This window comes from Pteropus alecto, unplaced genomic scaffold (genome assembly GCF_000325575.1).
Source record: "Pteropus alecto unplaced genomic scaffold, ASM32557v1 scaffold276, whole genome shotgun sequence".
Classification (NCBI taxonomy): Eukaryota; Metazoa; Chordata; class Mammalia; order Chiroptera; family Pteropodidae; genus Pteropus; species Pteropus alecto.
Window position 1 is genome coordinate 3182921 of NW_006438074.1, and position 14580 is coordinate 3197500.

Below are 14580 nucleotides of genomic sequence, written 5' to 3' on the forward strand. Positions count from 1 at the left end.
TTTGTACCCTGGGAAAATGTTCATACAGGTTTTTGTCCTGCACTTAGAATTTCCATTTCTGTCACAGCTTTAGCACCATTTATTTCTAGAGTCCTCAAGGAAGGCTAGTCATATAGCACTAACTGTAGCTGTTGGTTCAGCAAGTATTTATCGAGCTTTTACCATGTGCCTGGGCTCTATTGCTCCCTACAGATTTTTTTTTTTTTGCTTAAATGTTTTCCTTCTTTTTTGTCTTCTGTACTTCCTCTCCCATTTTCCCCTCCCTTTTCCCCCTGTCTTCTTGCATTGGATCCTTCCAGAAGATGTTGCATCACCACTGGCATTGTGGCAGAGCAGTATTTTTCCTGGGGTCCTTTGTTTTATTATTTTTAACCCCAGCGTCATTTAACAACAACGTCATTGTTGTAATACAATCAGTTTTGCAGATCAAAGAAATGATGGCAGTGATTTAGGGGCATATGGCAAAGGAGTCATGAGTGCATAGCCCCAGCTCTTCCATATTTTATACATTGCCTGGCACATTGTACACTCAGTGGCGGTGTCAGTTCCTGTTCCAAAGCATTATTTGGGCCCTGTCTGCACAGAGTTCACTGTTTCTGTTGTGTTGTTGTTGTTGTTTTTAATGTCCTATAAAACCTCATCTGGAATGGGACTTGCTGGGAATTCAGTTTGTGAAGAAAAGAAAGAAGTCTATTGTCAAATATGGTGACTTAAAGACCATCTTAAAGTATTTAGGCTTCCTCATATCACTAAAAGCCATGTGGGTTTAAATCCTTAATGTTGATAGGAATAATAAACTCAGTGGGGGAGGAGGTTTGTAAGTCAAAGATTATGAACAAAGCACTAATATTATAAATAACGCAGTTTTTTTTTTACCAGGTATTGCTTGGAATGAATGGACCATTACTGCAAGAATTTCCTAAGTAGAAGTACAGTATGCTTTCAGTACAAGTTCAAATGATACAACTCACTTTTTCCACTTGGCAGTATATCTTAGAACTTTTACTACATCAGCAGTTTGAGATTTCTTTTGGCTGTGTAGTATTTAAACAGCCCTCTATCGATGTATACTTACCATCGTTCGATGGTTTTTGCTATTACAAATGGTGTAGCAGTGATACTCCCATAACATGTATCTTTGCAACTTGTGTAGAAGCATCTATAGGATAAACCCCTAGCAATGGAATTACTCAAAGAGTGATTTCTATCTTCAAAATGGGTGCTGACCTTTGGTTGGAAATGTGAAGATAGGTTAGAACAAGTCTGTAAATTAGATTTATATCTCCATTTTACAGAAAAGTAAACTTCAAAATTGCACTGCTACTTCCTGCCAGATGAACTTAAGGTCAGCTGACTCCAAAGCTTCTATTCTTTACCATCGTTCTGCCTTTCAGAGCTCTTTCTAGAAGGCAGCCCCTGCCAGGTTGTATAGAAATGGACATCCCATTATGACAGGTGGAAAGCTGTGCCCATTTCACATCCCTTCAGAAGGATAGGGTAATAAAAGGTGGAAGAAACAGAGGGAAGAAATAAAGAAGTTAAGAATGCTGCTGAGTAATTACTAGTGGTCTGGGTTTTGTCAAATTGATGCTTTAATCTGTGATGAAGAGGTGATGAAGGCATAAAGAACAGAAAAATAACTGCAGGCTAATTGGAGACCTGAATTCAAGACCTACAGGAGCATTAGTCTTGAGGTACTAATGAGTAGAGAAGATCTAGTGCCTTTACCTTGGGGCTAGTAGTCCTAGGTCACTGGCCTTCCTGTCCCCATTCCTACCCTTCTCTGGGATGCCAGTGCCTTCCCATGTTTGTCATAGTACTGATAACAGATTACACCCTCTCTGATCTGCACTTCAGAGGCTGTTGATGTGCACTGAAGATGTATGTACACACAATTCAAAAAAGACAGCATTTATGCGCTGTCAGGTGAAGCCGATTACAACAGAATTACTGCCGTGTTTGTGTTGGCTGGTACAACCCTGATGGTGCCTAGGAACAGATCCAACTACCAGACAACTGGAGCCACAGGTTCACTTAATGGTGTACCAGGGAAGAAGGGGTGGCACGCTCATTCCCAGAAGATCTCAAATGTAAGAATGAGTATACCAAAGAGTTATAAACCATTTTCGGTAGCTACAGGCCCAGGCTGTGGGTGGATAGGGGCTAGGATGGGGAAAATGGTATGCTCCATAGAGATCAGATAAATATGTAAGCTATTTTATTGGCACGTTGTATCTGGTGATGTTAACAAGCTGTAGGTAGGATAATTTCTCATCAGAAAGGAGAGATATTTATAGCCTGTTTCTCATTATATAATGAAAAGCTACTAATGGAAGAGCAGACAATGATAAGGGTAATAGCTTACCGTCACTCAAGTGAGTTCAGGGATGACAGCTTCTTTCATGCATGAGGTACTGGGTACATTTTTTTGAAACTCAGATGTCGCATTGGATTCTAGTCATATCCTAAAAACCACAGTGCAGTATTTTATTTACAGTACTATATATACTCTGTGGGTGTGTGTGTGGTAGAGGTCGGGGATGAGTTATTTGTAATATACCTTAAAGGAATTTCCCCTTCAAATACAAAATCAATTCACTTCTTACCTCAAACCACCCTTCAATTCCCTTTCACTAGTCTTTTTCTTTCTTTCTTTCTTTCTTTTTTTTTTTTAAGAAAAGCAAGGGGAATAAGATCCACAAGTCATTAAGGTGGCCTTCATTTTAACCTGTCCCTTGTTTCATTGCCTACTACTTCCTAAGAAGACAGCTATGCTACCCGGTCTTAATCTAGATAAGCTCATCTTATTTTTGCCTGAAGTTGTTGCTAACTCCTAGATCTGCTAGTTGAGAAAACTTGGATCTCAGTGAGTAATAGCACCTCAACTGGTTATGAGTAGTATGGATTTCTTTTGGCTTAAGGTTCAAAACTAGCAACCAGCAGGGTTAGCAACCCATCTGGGGATATAAAGGACATTTTCACAGAACAGTCTTTGCTGAATGAACAAAGACAAATTGAATTATTTTTTAATTGAATTATTAATTACAACTAAAGTAAATGCTTGTGGACTTTCCTGTTTTATAGCTCTTGTCTCTTTTATCTGTAAATTTAAGATCTAGAGTCAACTTTGCTATTGTATCCTAATAGTTTTTTCCTTAATAAGTCTCAGTGAAAGCTATAGGATCTTACAAAGGTAATACATATTCCTGGAACTACATCCAAAAATGGCTAACTGAGATTTACTCTCCCAAAGATCATGATCCTATTGAAGAAAGGAGCTAAGTAGAACTGCTGCTCAGCAGTTCTTCCCTGGCCACGACTGGTTGGATGGTGTGCCTGGGAGGGGAGAGAGGAGGAAGCAGGAACTGTGCATCCTGCAGGACCTCACATCTGGAGCTTGCAGGATTGCCCTTGTAGGTAGTATTAAATTCAAAGCGAGGCACCGTAAGCTCTCATAGCAACACTTTTCATTGGTGTTAATGAAAACAATGTGTTATGTGTATAAATAAATGCTTGTGGTGCTTTTCACTATGGCTAGCAACTTGTCGACTCAGAAAATGTATGGAAATACACCACCTAGCCAGTCGGGCAGGAGGTAGATGTTGCCTGAGCCCTTTGCTCTGATTAGGACTGAAATTGTAAGGAAAGCCACTTCCTGTTGTCCACACTCACCCCACCCACCCTTTAATTGAGATGGACAAGGTTAAGTGGGCATCTAGCAATATCCTGAAGGGAAATACAGATAACGTGTAAGCGATCTAAACTTATTATTGGAAATATGTAAGGTATAAAGGACGAATGGGGATGGGTTTCTGTGCCCTTGTGACCTTGTCCACACAGAGATTGCATCGTCTCTACCTGCCCCCTAAACTAGGGACGGGAGGGTCAGGGGCTTGGACCTCCGACAGCCTGTTTGGCAATGAACCGTGATAACCTCATTACATCCACACCCACTCCTGGGAAAGTTTTCTTTTCCTGTTTCAATTCAAATAAATGAGATCTCACGCTGCATAGTTTTGAATCCTACTTTAAAAATGTGCTATCTGCTGTATCTTTAAGTATTAAGTGTGCGTGTTGGGGAGGGGGCGGTTATAATGTGAGTGCCTGTAATTTAAAACCGGATTTTGCTACTTCGCGTCTCAGAAAATGCGGAGCTCACTGCGTGGGCCCCCGCCCCATCTTCCCGCTCTCTTGGTGGTTCCCTTGCCCTTGTCCGGATGTGGTCGCGTAGCGTAAGTTCGCGCCCGGGGTGGGAGCACGAAGGTCTCCTCCCAAGAGTGTGTGTGGCGGTGGGGTGGGGTGGGGGCGGAGGGAGCAGACTGCTCGCAGGTGGACCTGCTGATCCCCACCCCCAGCCCTGACCCCGCCCCGCGCCCACCCGCTCGGCGCGCATTGGTGCCGCGGGCTGTCAGTCCTCGCGCTTTGGGGAGGGGGCGCCGCCCGGCTGCGGTCCCTCTGCAGAGGACTGCTCGCTCCGGGTGCGACCGTGGCTTCTGGGTTGCCTGGGTGCCGGGCCCCGCGACCGCCCCCCAACCTGGGCAGCAGGGACCCCAGTGCCCTCGGTAAGTGAAGGAGGGTGAGGAGGTTGCGGGGAAAGAGGGTACAGGCCAGTGTCCGGTCCGCTGACCGCCTGCGCAGCGGGTGAGTGGGAGGTGCTCGATGGACCCCTAGAATCGCGTCCCCTGGAGATGGCCAGGAAGAACCAGGAAGGTCATTTGTCCATAGGAATCTTCAGCCAGTGTGATCCTCATCAACTCTGCTCATCTACCCTCTTAGCTTCACAGCTAGTCCTAGATGCATGGATTGCCGATAGCTTTTTTTTCCTTCTTTGCCCTTTATTCGCGGGAAATGTGACTTTGGGTTCCTGGCATTATAATTGTGCAGATAGCTTGAAGCTGGGTTATCTGTTGCACGCCCCCGGCACTTTCCTTTTTGAGTAGTTTATCCTGCGCTCTAGCTCATGCCATAAGGCGCATCAAGCCAGAACGAAAGACGCCTTCCTCCAAAAGGAAGCTTCGTGGTCCACATCTTCTGGTGCTGGGAAAAAAAAAAACACTGCTTTTCTCGGAGTGGTTGCTCTTTGCCTCCTCGCGTCTTTGCTCAAGGGAAAATGGAAGGGATATTTTTTTTAGGGCATTAGACTTGCGATTCTATTAGTAAATGACAACAGGGACTTTAAGATTCCTGAGGCGGTAAAACTACCCTTGCAGGTTAAAGACGAATCATTTGCAGTCTAACATTCCGCCAAGTTTTAATGGCTACAGACTGCATTTTTCCCATTTCAGTTAATTTTTTCTTTGGATATTTGTTTTATTTCTACGGTGTGATAATTGTTCAAGTGAGCTCAAGCAGTTGTCTTTGAGGACTCCATATTAGTTTCAAATGATACATCCCTAAACATGATCTAATTTCAACATTTGTTATACATCCTCTAGCTAATAAAAGTTCTCAGGAGCTGAGGACTCACAAGAGGTGAGAAGACTTAAAGAGAGCTATAATCAGCTGTCGTTCTACTACTTATGGAAGCATTATATGAGGAGGGACACAAAAAATGTTCATATTTTAGTTCCATCATTGTTATAGGATGACTTTATCTTTCTGTCAGAGGCATGGAGTATGTAACAGCCAACCTAAGGGAATATTTACTTAGATTATAAACTGATTTTCAGAGTTCCAGTTCCTTCTGTGGTTCATAGAATCAAGAGCTACCTAAATAAATCTTCAACAGTGAAAGACTTACAAAAAAAGAAAAAAGAAAAAAGCACAAGGAATGAATCCCTTTGCTTATTTTAGGACCTCCATCAGCTAAAATTCATAGGCTTTTTGTTAGATGATCACTTCATCTCTTCATTGGTGCTGTCAAACAAGTCTGTGGATTAATTTTTAAATATACCTTTATGTTTATATATTATCAGTTTCCAAGTTGTACAGCTTATCACCTGTATTTGGCTTTCAAATTAGTTCTAAAACCAAGAAAATAAAATTTAAGGAATTTCAAAAGCTTGATTTTAAAATAGCAAGAACTCAGCCTAATCTTCATTCAATAATGAGTTGATGGGAGTACATTATGGTTAAATAACCCTTAAACATTAAAAAAATATTTTTGACTAGTGAATCTAGTGTAGATTAGCATCTCCAAACAATTCATTTTTCTCACGAAACTCTAAAAGCCCAATTGCAGAGCATGGTCTTCAGAATAAAAAGAGACAACCTTGGGTTGAATCTCTTTTTAGGTAGCTCCATTACCTACTTAGCTGTGTAATCTCAGGCAAGTTGCTTAATCTCTCTAAGCCTGTTTCTTCATCTCTAGATGGTGATACCACCACCTACTCACTTTGCAGTGCTGTGGGGGAGGATTAGAGATGTATGTACAAGTGCTTAGCACTTCTTTGTATACAGAAGTTGCTCAACAAATGTCAGCTATTATTATTATTCACTCTTACTGACCTTCGACTATGTGCTCATTATGTAAAATGTTTGAACAGCAAATACTTAGGGGAAAAATGTCAACATACAACTAAATCTAAAAGTGGAGAATGACAAGAATGTTAAATTTCCCCAGAGCATATATGAAAAGTAGCACCTCCTTGATGGAACATACATTTTTAGAACAGAAACCTTATGGTATAATGGGAAGAACATTGGAGAGTCAAAAGTCTTCAGTTCTAACTCTGGCTATGACCTTATTGACTACATGGCATTCGGCCGGGCAACTGCTCATTCTGGTACTCAATTTCTTCATCTGACCGGACTTGATTACTCTCAAATAACCTCTAAGATCCTTTGTGGCTTCAGAATTCTTTATTGCAAGTAATAAAAATTACATTAGCTTGCTTATTGCTCTACTCTCCACTGTTTTTGTTGTTTTTTGTTAACTTATAATTCAGAGTTGTAAATAGTTCATAAAGACATCACAACTAAAGAATTGATAAAATAATATCGAATTTGCAGAATAATCCAAAATGAACTTTTAACAAAGAGAACAGAGCGAAATATATTCACACTGAAATCTTTTTGATGGGGCAAAAGTTAACCCCAATTTTTATTCTCCAGTTATTCTCAGTAAGTTATTATATAGGAAATATGCCTGATAGAATCATATACATTCAGCTGAAATAGTCTCTATAGAAATCAACAGGCTGATGGTGAAATAAAATACCACTTTCTTTTCTCTCATCAGGCTGATCTTTAAATAAAACAAAGATCTACCAAGTAAAGGGCTTTCATGAAGAAATTAAAGAGAGAAATTACAAGTAGTAGAGAAACCAGGCATTTGTATGCTGGAGAAACCACCTCAAACAACTGTATGGAGTAAGATGAAAGGAGTGAATATATCTGGAAGATATTTTCCTTAGTATGATATTTTTGCCCATCTTTTTGTCATAAACGGCTACCAAAGAAGCAAGAATATCATTTACCAGAGAAAGAAAGAGAGTAATGTAAAAATGGAGACCACAGTTTCTGAAATTCAAGTAGAAAGCAAAGATGAGAAGAGATCAGCAGAAGTCAGTCCTCAGAATGAGAGGCAGGAGGAAAAAGCATCAATGCTTTGCTTCAAGAGAAGAAAGAAATCAGCCAAAGCAACGAAGCCCAAAGCTGGCTCTGAAGCTGCTAATGTGACAAGGACATGCCCACCAGAAGCAAGAGCTTCTGATCAGCCACAACCCCCAGGGCGGGCCTGGGCCTCCCTCAAACGACTTGTAACTCGCAGAAAAAGGTCAGATTCTTCAAAGCAGCAAAAGCCCTTTGAGGCTAAAGTACAAACTGAAATCAATACTGAGGATGCTGATCTTTCTAAGAAAAAGGCAAAATCCAGACTTAAGATTCCCTGCATAAAATTCTCAAAGGGAGAGAAAAGACGTAATCATTCCAAAATTATAGAAGATGCAGACTGCAGCGTCAAAGTTCAGGGAGAGGCTGAAAGGTTGGATACAAAAACGATGACCCAATCAGACGACCAGGCAACAAAGACCAAGTCCACCCAGGATGTAAGTGGAGGTGTCTCACAGAAAGAGGGTGATGAGGTCTGTGAATCAAATGTGAGCAACAGTATAACTTCTCCTGGAGAGAAAGTGATTTCAGTAGAACTTGGGTTAGATCCAGAGCATTCTGCTATTCAAACAGGAACTCTAATCCTTGAAAAAGGTATTGAAAACATTGAGGAAAAACAAAGTGTCCAACCCCAGCAAGCAAGCCCACTTGAAACTTCAGAAACAGAACATCAACTACCAGTGGTTTCTGATGCTCCTCCTTCACCTGCAATCTCAGATCAACAAATTGTGGAAGAAGCCAGAAACAGTATCCTAGAAAGTGAACCAAATTGGAAAGACTATGAAAGTGGAGAGACTGTAGATGAGGAGAGTAAGCCAAAAAATACTGAATTGAGTCAGGAATCAGATTTTAAAGAAATTGAGATCAGTGCAGAGAAACCCATACCAGAAGAAAGCAAAAGAATGGAGCCAATTGCTATTATTATTACAGACACTGAAATCAGTGAATTTGATGTTAAGAAATCTAAAAATGTCCCGAAGCAATTCTTAATTTCAATTGAAAATGAGCAAGTCGGGGTTTTTGCTAATGATAGTGGTTTTGAGGGTAGAACTTCAGAACAATATGAAACACTTTTAATAGAAACAGCTTCTTCTCTTGTCAAGAATGCTATCCAGTTGTCTATAGAACAGTTAGTTAATGAAATGGCCTCTGATGATAATAAAATAAACAATCTTCTACAGTGACTTAATTTCCAGATCATAGGAAAGAGAAACAAATGTTTAAAAATGAACTATCTTACATACTTGTGACATTTCTTATTCAGTAACAAATGAGAGATTTTCATCTGTGGAATTTAAAGGTACAATTCCAGCCCAGATGTGCTAAAGAATCAAGTTTATAAAACCATTCCTACCACTAAAATGCAGTCACTTCTGGATTGGAAAAAGTCAGTACAGATTGCAATGCAAAGTGACATACAAGGAGTTGCTAAAATGGCATGTGAAGATTGGGGTGCCTGGGAGAAGGAAGATGTATTTTTTGAGCACTTACAGTATGCCATGATCTCTTTAATATCCTCTGTCAGAAAGTCTAGTTTCCTTTTGATAGTTCAACGTGGTGTATAGGTTATCATTGCATTTGGTTTTCAAAAAAAAATTTTTTGTTACAGTGCACATTTATGCTGTTTAAAATGGTGCATAAGGTGAGCTTTTTTGTGTGAATGTGATTTATAGTTGTTACACTCCTAGGCAAGTAGTCTTACCTCAGAAAGAAAGAAATATATTGCATTTCCCCAATTTCAGCAGAAAATGCATGTTTGAATTAAATATGGGTGTTTTCTAGTCTTGCTCAAGTCCCTTACAAAAGCCATTGTCAAATTACTTCAAACAGGCAAACAATCAAGTGCAAAGCTGTGGAAACGGAGTACATTTTCCCTCTTCATCTTTCTTTTGCCTCCCAAAAACCTGTATAAATCTATTTCTTCACGTGATCATCTGCTGAAAAGATTTTTAAAAAGCAACAGAAACAAAAAGGTGGAATATTTTCCATCCAGGAGAAGGCAAACTTCCCAAGTAACAAGTTATCACAGATAACATGGGCTTGTCTTGCAGGATTACTTCTTTAGAGACCATATTCATCAACTCTTCTCCAAGTGAGAAGAGTGGATTCAAAGCCAACCTGGCAGTAGAAGTCCTAAGGGGTTCACATAATAATTTAGTGAAAATATTATTCATTCTTGACCGAGAATGAGCCAAGTACAAGGTTGAGTAGAAAGTGAAAAGTTATTGCTAACATTTAAAGTTGTATTTTAAATGTCAGTATTCTTTCATTGTGCCTATGTGTGAGAGACACTATAATAAATCATTTTACATTGAAAATTAACTTTTTCAAATTAGTTTTTTCAATCCAGCTAATTATCCCTTATCAAAAAATGAACTTAATATAACAAGAAGGGCTTATTTGTATTTTATCCAGTTATTTAAGTAATCAACCTCATCAATGATTGCTGTATTTTTTGAAAAAGTGATTCTATTTCAATCTTTTCTTGTGGCCATAATACTATATAACACACTCCCCTACCTCACAGGTTAGGGCTCATATTGTATAGTTCCCCAGTGTCAAACTGAGTGACAGCATTACTCTGAAAGTAGATGAAGTAATGAAGAGCTTTCACTTGAGTTGTAAGGTATTTGTTAAAGAGTAATTTGTACATTCTTAGAGAAAAGAATGTACATTAGATGTTTTTAAATGATCTGGTGGCTTCTTGAATTATTTATGGATTGCAGATAAAAAGTATGTGCTAATTTGTCCTGTAGAATCTTCTTTGTTTAAATACATATTGACACTGCTGGCAGAAGAACCTAATCTGACTTTGGAACTGAACTAAATAAAGATATTATTAGCAAGATTCTTTGCTGAAGTGCAAAAGTATTCTCCCAGATTTTCCTACTTTCATGCTTAGAACCTTGGGGAGAGGGAAACCCACTAAAATCCTTCAATTTAGCAAGATGAAAAGTGGATCTTTCAAAATACATGACCCAAGAAATCAATTTCTTTTAGTTTATAACTTTTAAACAAACAAAAATACTGCTAAGTCATCTTTTCTAAAAGTACTCTTTTTAATTCACTATATGTGGTGCTAATGGACCTGGATAGCAACCAGCAAACATATTTAAAAGTGAATAATTTAAAAAACCTGATTAAAATTTATGCATTTTACAGTGTTCTGAAAAATCCTGCCTTCATTTACTGCAGGGATAGCTCAAGCCAATATACATGCCCTGTCAGTTTTTAGTAATCTCTTATGAATCAGAAAAAATTATAGCACTTAACAGTTATTAAAAAATATTTTCAAAGGTTTAGGCATATTTATTTCGAAGTTTTAAAAACAGATACTAGGTAAATATGTGTAATGACTTTTTATTTGTTAAAGCAGTTTATCTAGTCCTAGGTTTCTTTTTCCCCCTCACTATGGTTCGATATATATTTTTGGTTAGAATGTATTATAATTTATTGTTTTTGTGATGAGATGTATACTCTATTTGCATTCATTCTTAGGTGGTTTCTTCTCAACCTTTTCTATTGAAACTATCTGGTGAATTAAATAAGTAGGATTCCAGTTTGAAAAAGGAATCCAGAAATTAGTGTTTCGATATGATTATATCTTTCTAATGGTTAAATCCTACTACAGTGAATTCTCAGGTGATCCATATTCCTTTGTTGTTATAGAAATAATTAGGAATCAGATGACTTAGAAGTCTCTCATTAAATTTTTATTATAATGGTATTTATTTTAAGCAATTTGATTTTATATGCAAGATATTAAATGAATATAAATAGGTTCTCATTCAATTCACATCTATTTAACAATATTAAAATGATCATTTAAAAGGCAACTTAATAATACCACATTTTCATTTAAATTTACTGTGGTATAAAAACTGCTTTTAGTGAACATTTATTAAACAGTAGAGATTCGGTTTCTCTTTGAACTGAGTGTTTTACAAGGCTGGTTGGTTTATCAGATACTTCTTCATTTTTCAGGGTATTATCTCCCCCCCTTTTAAGAGTCAAGTATTATTCACTTCGCTTTACAACCCGGCGTATATTAAAATCCTCCACTATTTTCTGTACCATTATTCACTTAACGATTTTCTCAAAGTACTTTATAGGATATAAAAATAGTACCCAGTAACATTTAGGTAAAGGGTGCAGAAAACAAAAGAACTTTGAAACAGAAATTAAGTTCTCTGCCACCTCCTCCACTTCAAAGAATAATAAGCATGTGGCAAAAATGTAGTTCTTCAGAAAAGCTGTCTGCATAATTTTCCTTCAAAGAAATCTATTTGACAGCACAAAGTCTGTAACGATCTTAATTGGTCTACTATTTAGTGGAGTCTTAAAAACTCTATGATTTATTTCTGAGATTGTTTTTTCACTAGTGTGTGTGAATAGCCTTCTTGCTAAAGGTTTTTCAAGATATGGGTCATGAGAGGGTACCAATCAAACCTGGCTTCTGCATGCAATTCTAAGTTAACTTTGTAATTTCTAACTTCTAGTTGTCTTATTTTTTATAGTTTAGAATTTTTTTCCCAAGGATTTACAGCAGCATTTAAAAAAATAATTGTTAAGCTTTAAAATCCCATCGTTTGAAAAGATCCTTTTAATGTCAACTTTATTCTACTATGTAAAGTCTACTTTCTAATTTCATCTGACACTGAATATATCAGGGGTTAACTTTTCTGCCTGTCGTTTCTGCATTTAAAAAATCCTCATTTTAAGGGTTAGATTTCTTTAGATTCAAATTCCTATAATGTCTTATTGTGTAACATGAAGTTTCTTATTTTACAGAATTCAAAATTTCAATATGTAGTACATTTTATGGTACATTTTTAAAAATAATTTTTGTAATGATACTTATAAAAATTTAACAGAAGGAAGCTACATAAAATTTAGATGAAATTCAATTTGATTCAACATGTGTAAGGTATAAAACACATGCCAAACACTGTTTGATAAAGGGGACAGGCTCCCTGCCCTCCAAGAACTCAGCCTAGTGAGCAGCAGCAATAGGCACTGGGACAGGGGTTAAGGCAAAGAGCCATAGGTAATGCAACATCATGAGTACCACAGAGGAGAGAATAAGGAGAAAATGATTAATTTTATCTGGTGTGGGGAGGTGGTCATATAAATACAGGGGCAGTTTGAAAGCATTCAGCTTCTAAATAGTTAAACAGTATATTCCTTCTGGTTTATGAACAGGTGCAGAAAAAAGCCTGCATAATGTTACATATTTATAGTCGTTCTTTGTCTGTAAAATGTTAAGTGGATGAGCTATTATGAAAGTAAAAGTTCCATTTTGTGTTTCTCATTAAAATTAGTACTATATTACTGTGGATCAGATGCTAATATTAAAAAAATAATACTCTGTAGAAAAAGTTTTCAACCTGAATTAATACATGTACTGACTGTTAATACAGAATAAATGTTATATTGGCTCATGTTTACTTGATTTACCCAATCTTTTAATAGAAACATGGTATATTACTTTCATTTCCTAAAACTATAAAGATCACACTGACCTAACTACGGAGTTAGCACTACCTAAAATTCTACTGCTGATTGATTGGGTGTGTAAGAGACTTCACAGTGACGTGCCTTTTAAAAGAGTCACCTTCAGCAAAGAGAAACACAAATATCTAGACCTTGAATTCAATTTCATTGAACTAATTTCACATAAAGAACAATTCTGATGCCTTCTATGAATTTGACAGAGGTGCACTTGTTTTCCTTATCTCTTGCTATACTCATTAGTTGCCTTGTCTACATTAAACTATGAATTGTTAATAATCTTTATGGTTTTCCAAATAACTAAGCAATCTTGATGTGAAAATGCTTAAAGTCATTTAGATGGTACCTACTGAAGCCAGGTGTTTCAAAAGTTCTGTTTACTGAGACACTGATTTTATTCTCATGTTGACAAACCTGTTTTTTCTTAAGCACAGCCCAATAATAATAATTGGGCTATATGAAAGAATGTACTTTCCAATCTTGGGACCTATTTAAAGTTGATAGTGCCTTAAAAGCCCTAAAACTAAACTGTGTTCCAAAGCAAAATGTCTTATTAATGTATAAACTCTGTACATAAGGTATTTACTATTTCACATTTTGTAGAATTAAAAATGTTTTATTAAACGACATCTTTCTAATATAAAAGATAAATTACCTTTTGTAAAATTTGTCCTCACAGGCAATTCTGCTGAAATCTGGAGTCCCCAGCCCCTTTGTGAGTACCTGCCCTCCTCAACCCCTGAAAGCTTGAGATCACCAGGGGTTAAGTTCCTGAGCTTAGGAAAGAGAGTGAGCTATATGTGTTTGTACACGAGCACACTACACTTCTACAGAAAATCCTCAGCAAAGCTGAGCACAGGCACCATGAACAATTAAGGAACACCTAGGTGAGGGGAGAATGGTGCAGTGGCCCCCAGCCTGGAAAACTCCCAAACTGAAAGTAGTCTCTGTAAATTCCAACCTATCTTAACAGCAATGGTATTGATGTCCAGCAGTTTCTGCACATTTGCAAAACAAGGCACATCTCCCTATGACTCATTTTGTCGATAAACTCAAATAGGACTTTCAACTCAAATAGGACTTTCGGTCTTACCTTGATCTGTATGAAAGTGCAATTATGAGGCAAGGATTAAACCTTTCACATACTTTTTCACAACTATACTTGTAGCCATAAACCCCAAGCCTTCCACTTTTACACTCTTGGGAGTTGTGGAGCACAGGGTGACTCAAACTTTTTATTCCCAAATCTCTACTTTGACATCTATACCTTTAGGTCACAGAAAAGTCTGGTCACAGGAAGGTATGGCTATAAGTGGGTCTCTGGGTCACATCTGTGATCAATCACGATCACAACTAATGCAGCTACAAGCATGCATGCTCAAATCAAGTATCCTCATATATAATTACAATGCAGACATTTCATATGGAGAAGCCATTTGCAGCATAAAAACTTAGTCAGAATATCACTTCTCTTTAAACAGGTCATTCAAAACCAGAGTAATTCAATCCTGATCAGAA

General features: G+C 37.8%; 1 protein-coding gene across 1 annotated transcript; it reads left to right on the forward strand.

The window, feature by feature from the left end:
• The first annotated feature begins 4352 nt into the window (after positions 1 to 4352).
• Positions 4353 to 13338, forward strand: AKAP5 (A-kinase anchoring protein 5). Its single transcript, XM_006915117.3, has 2 exons — positions 4353 to 4562; positions 7181 to 13338. Exon 2 carries the CDS (start codon positions 7446 to 7448, stop codon positions 8733 to 8735), a length of 1290 nt encoding a protein of 429 aa, XP_006915179.1. The 5' UTR covers positions 4353 to 4562; positions 7181 to 7445; the 3' UTR covers positions 8736 to 13338.
• Positions 13339 to 14580: the final 1242 nt, after the last annotated feature.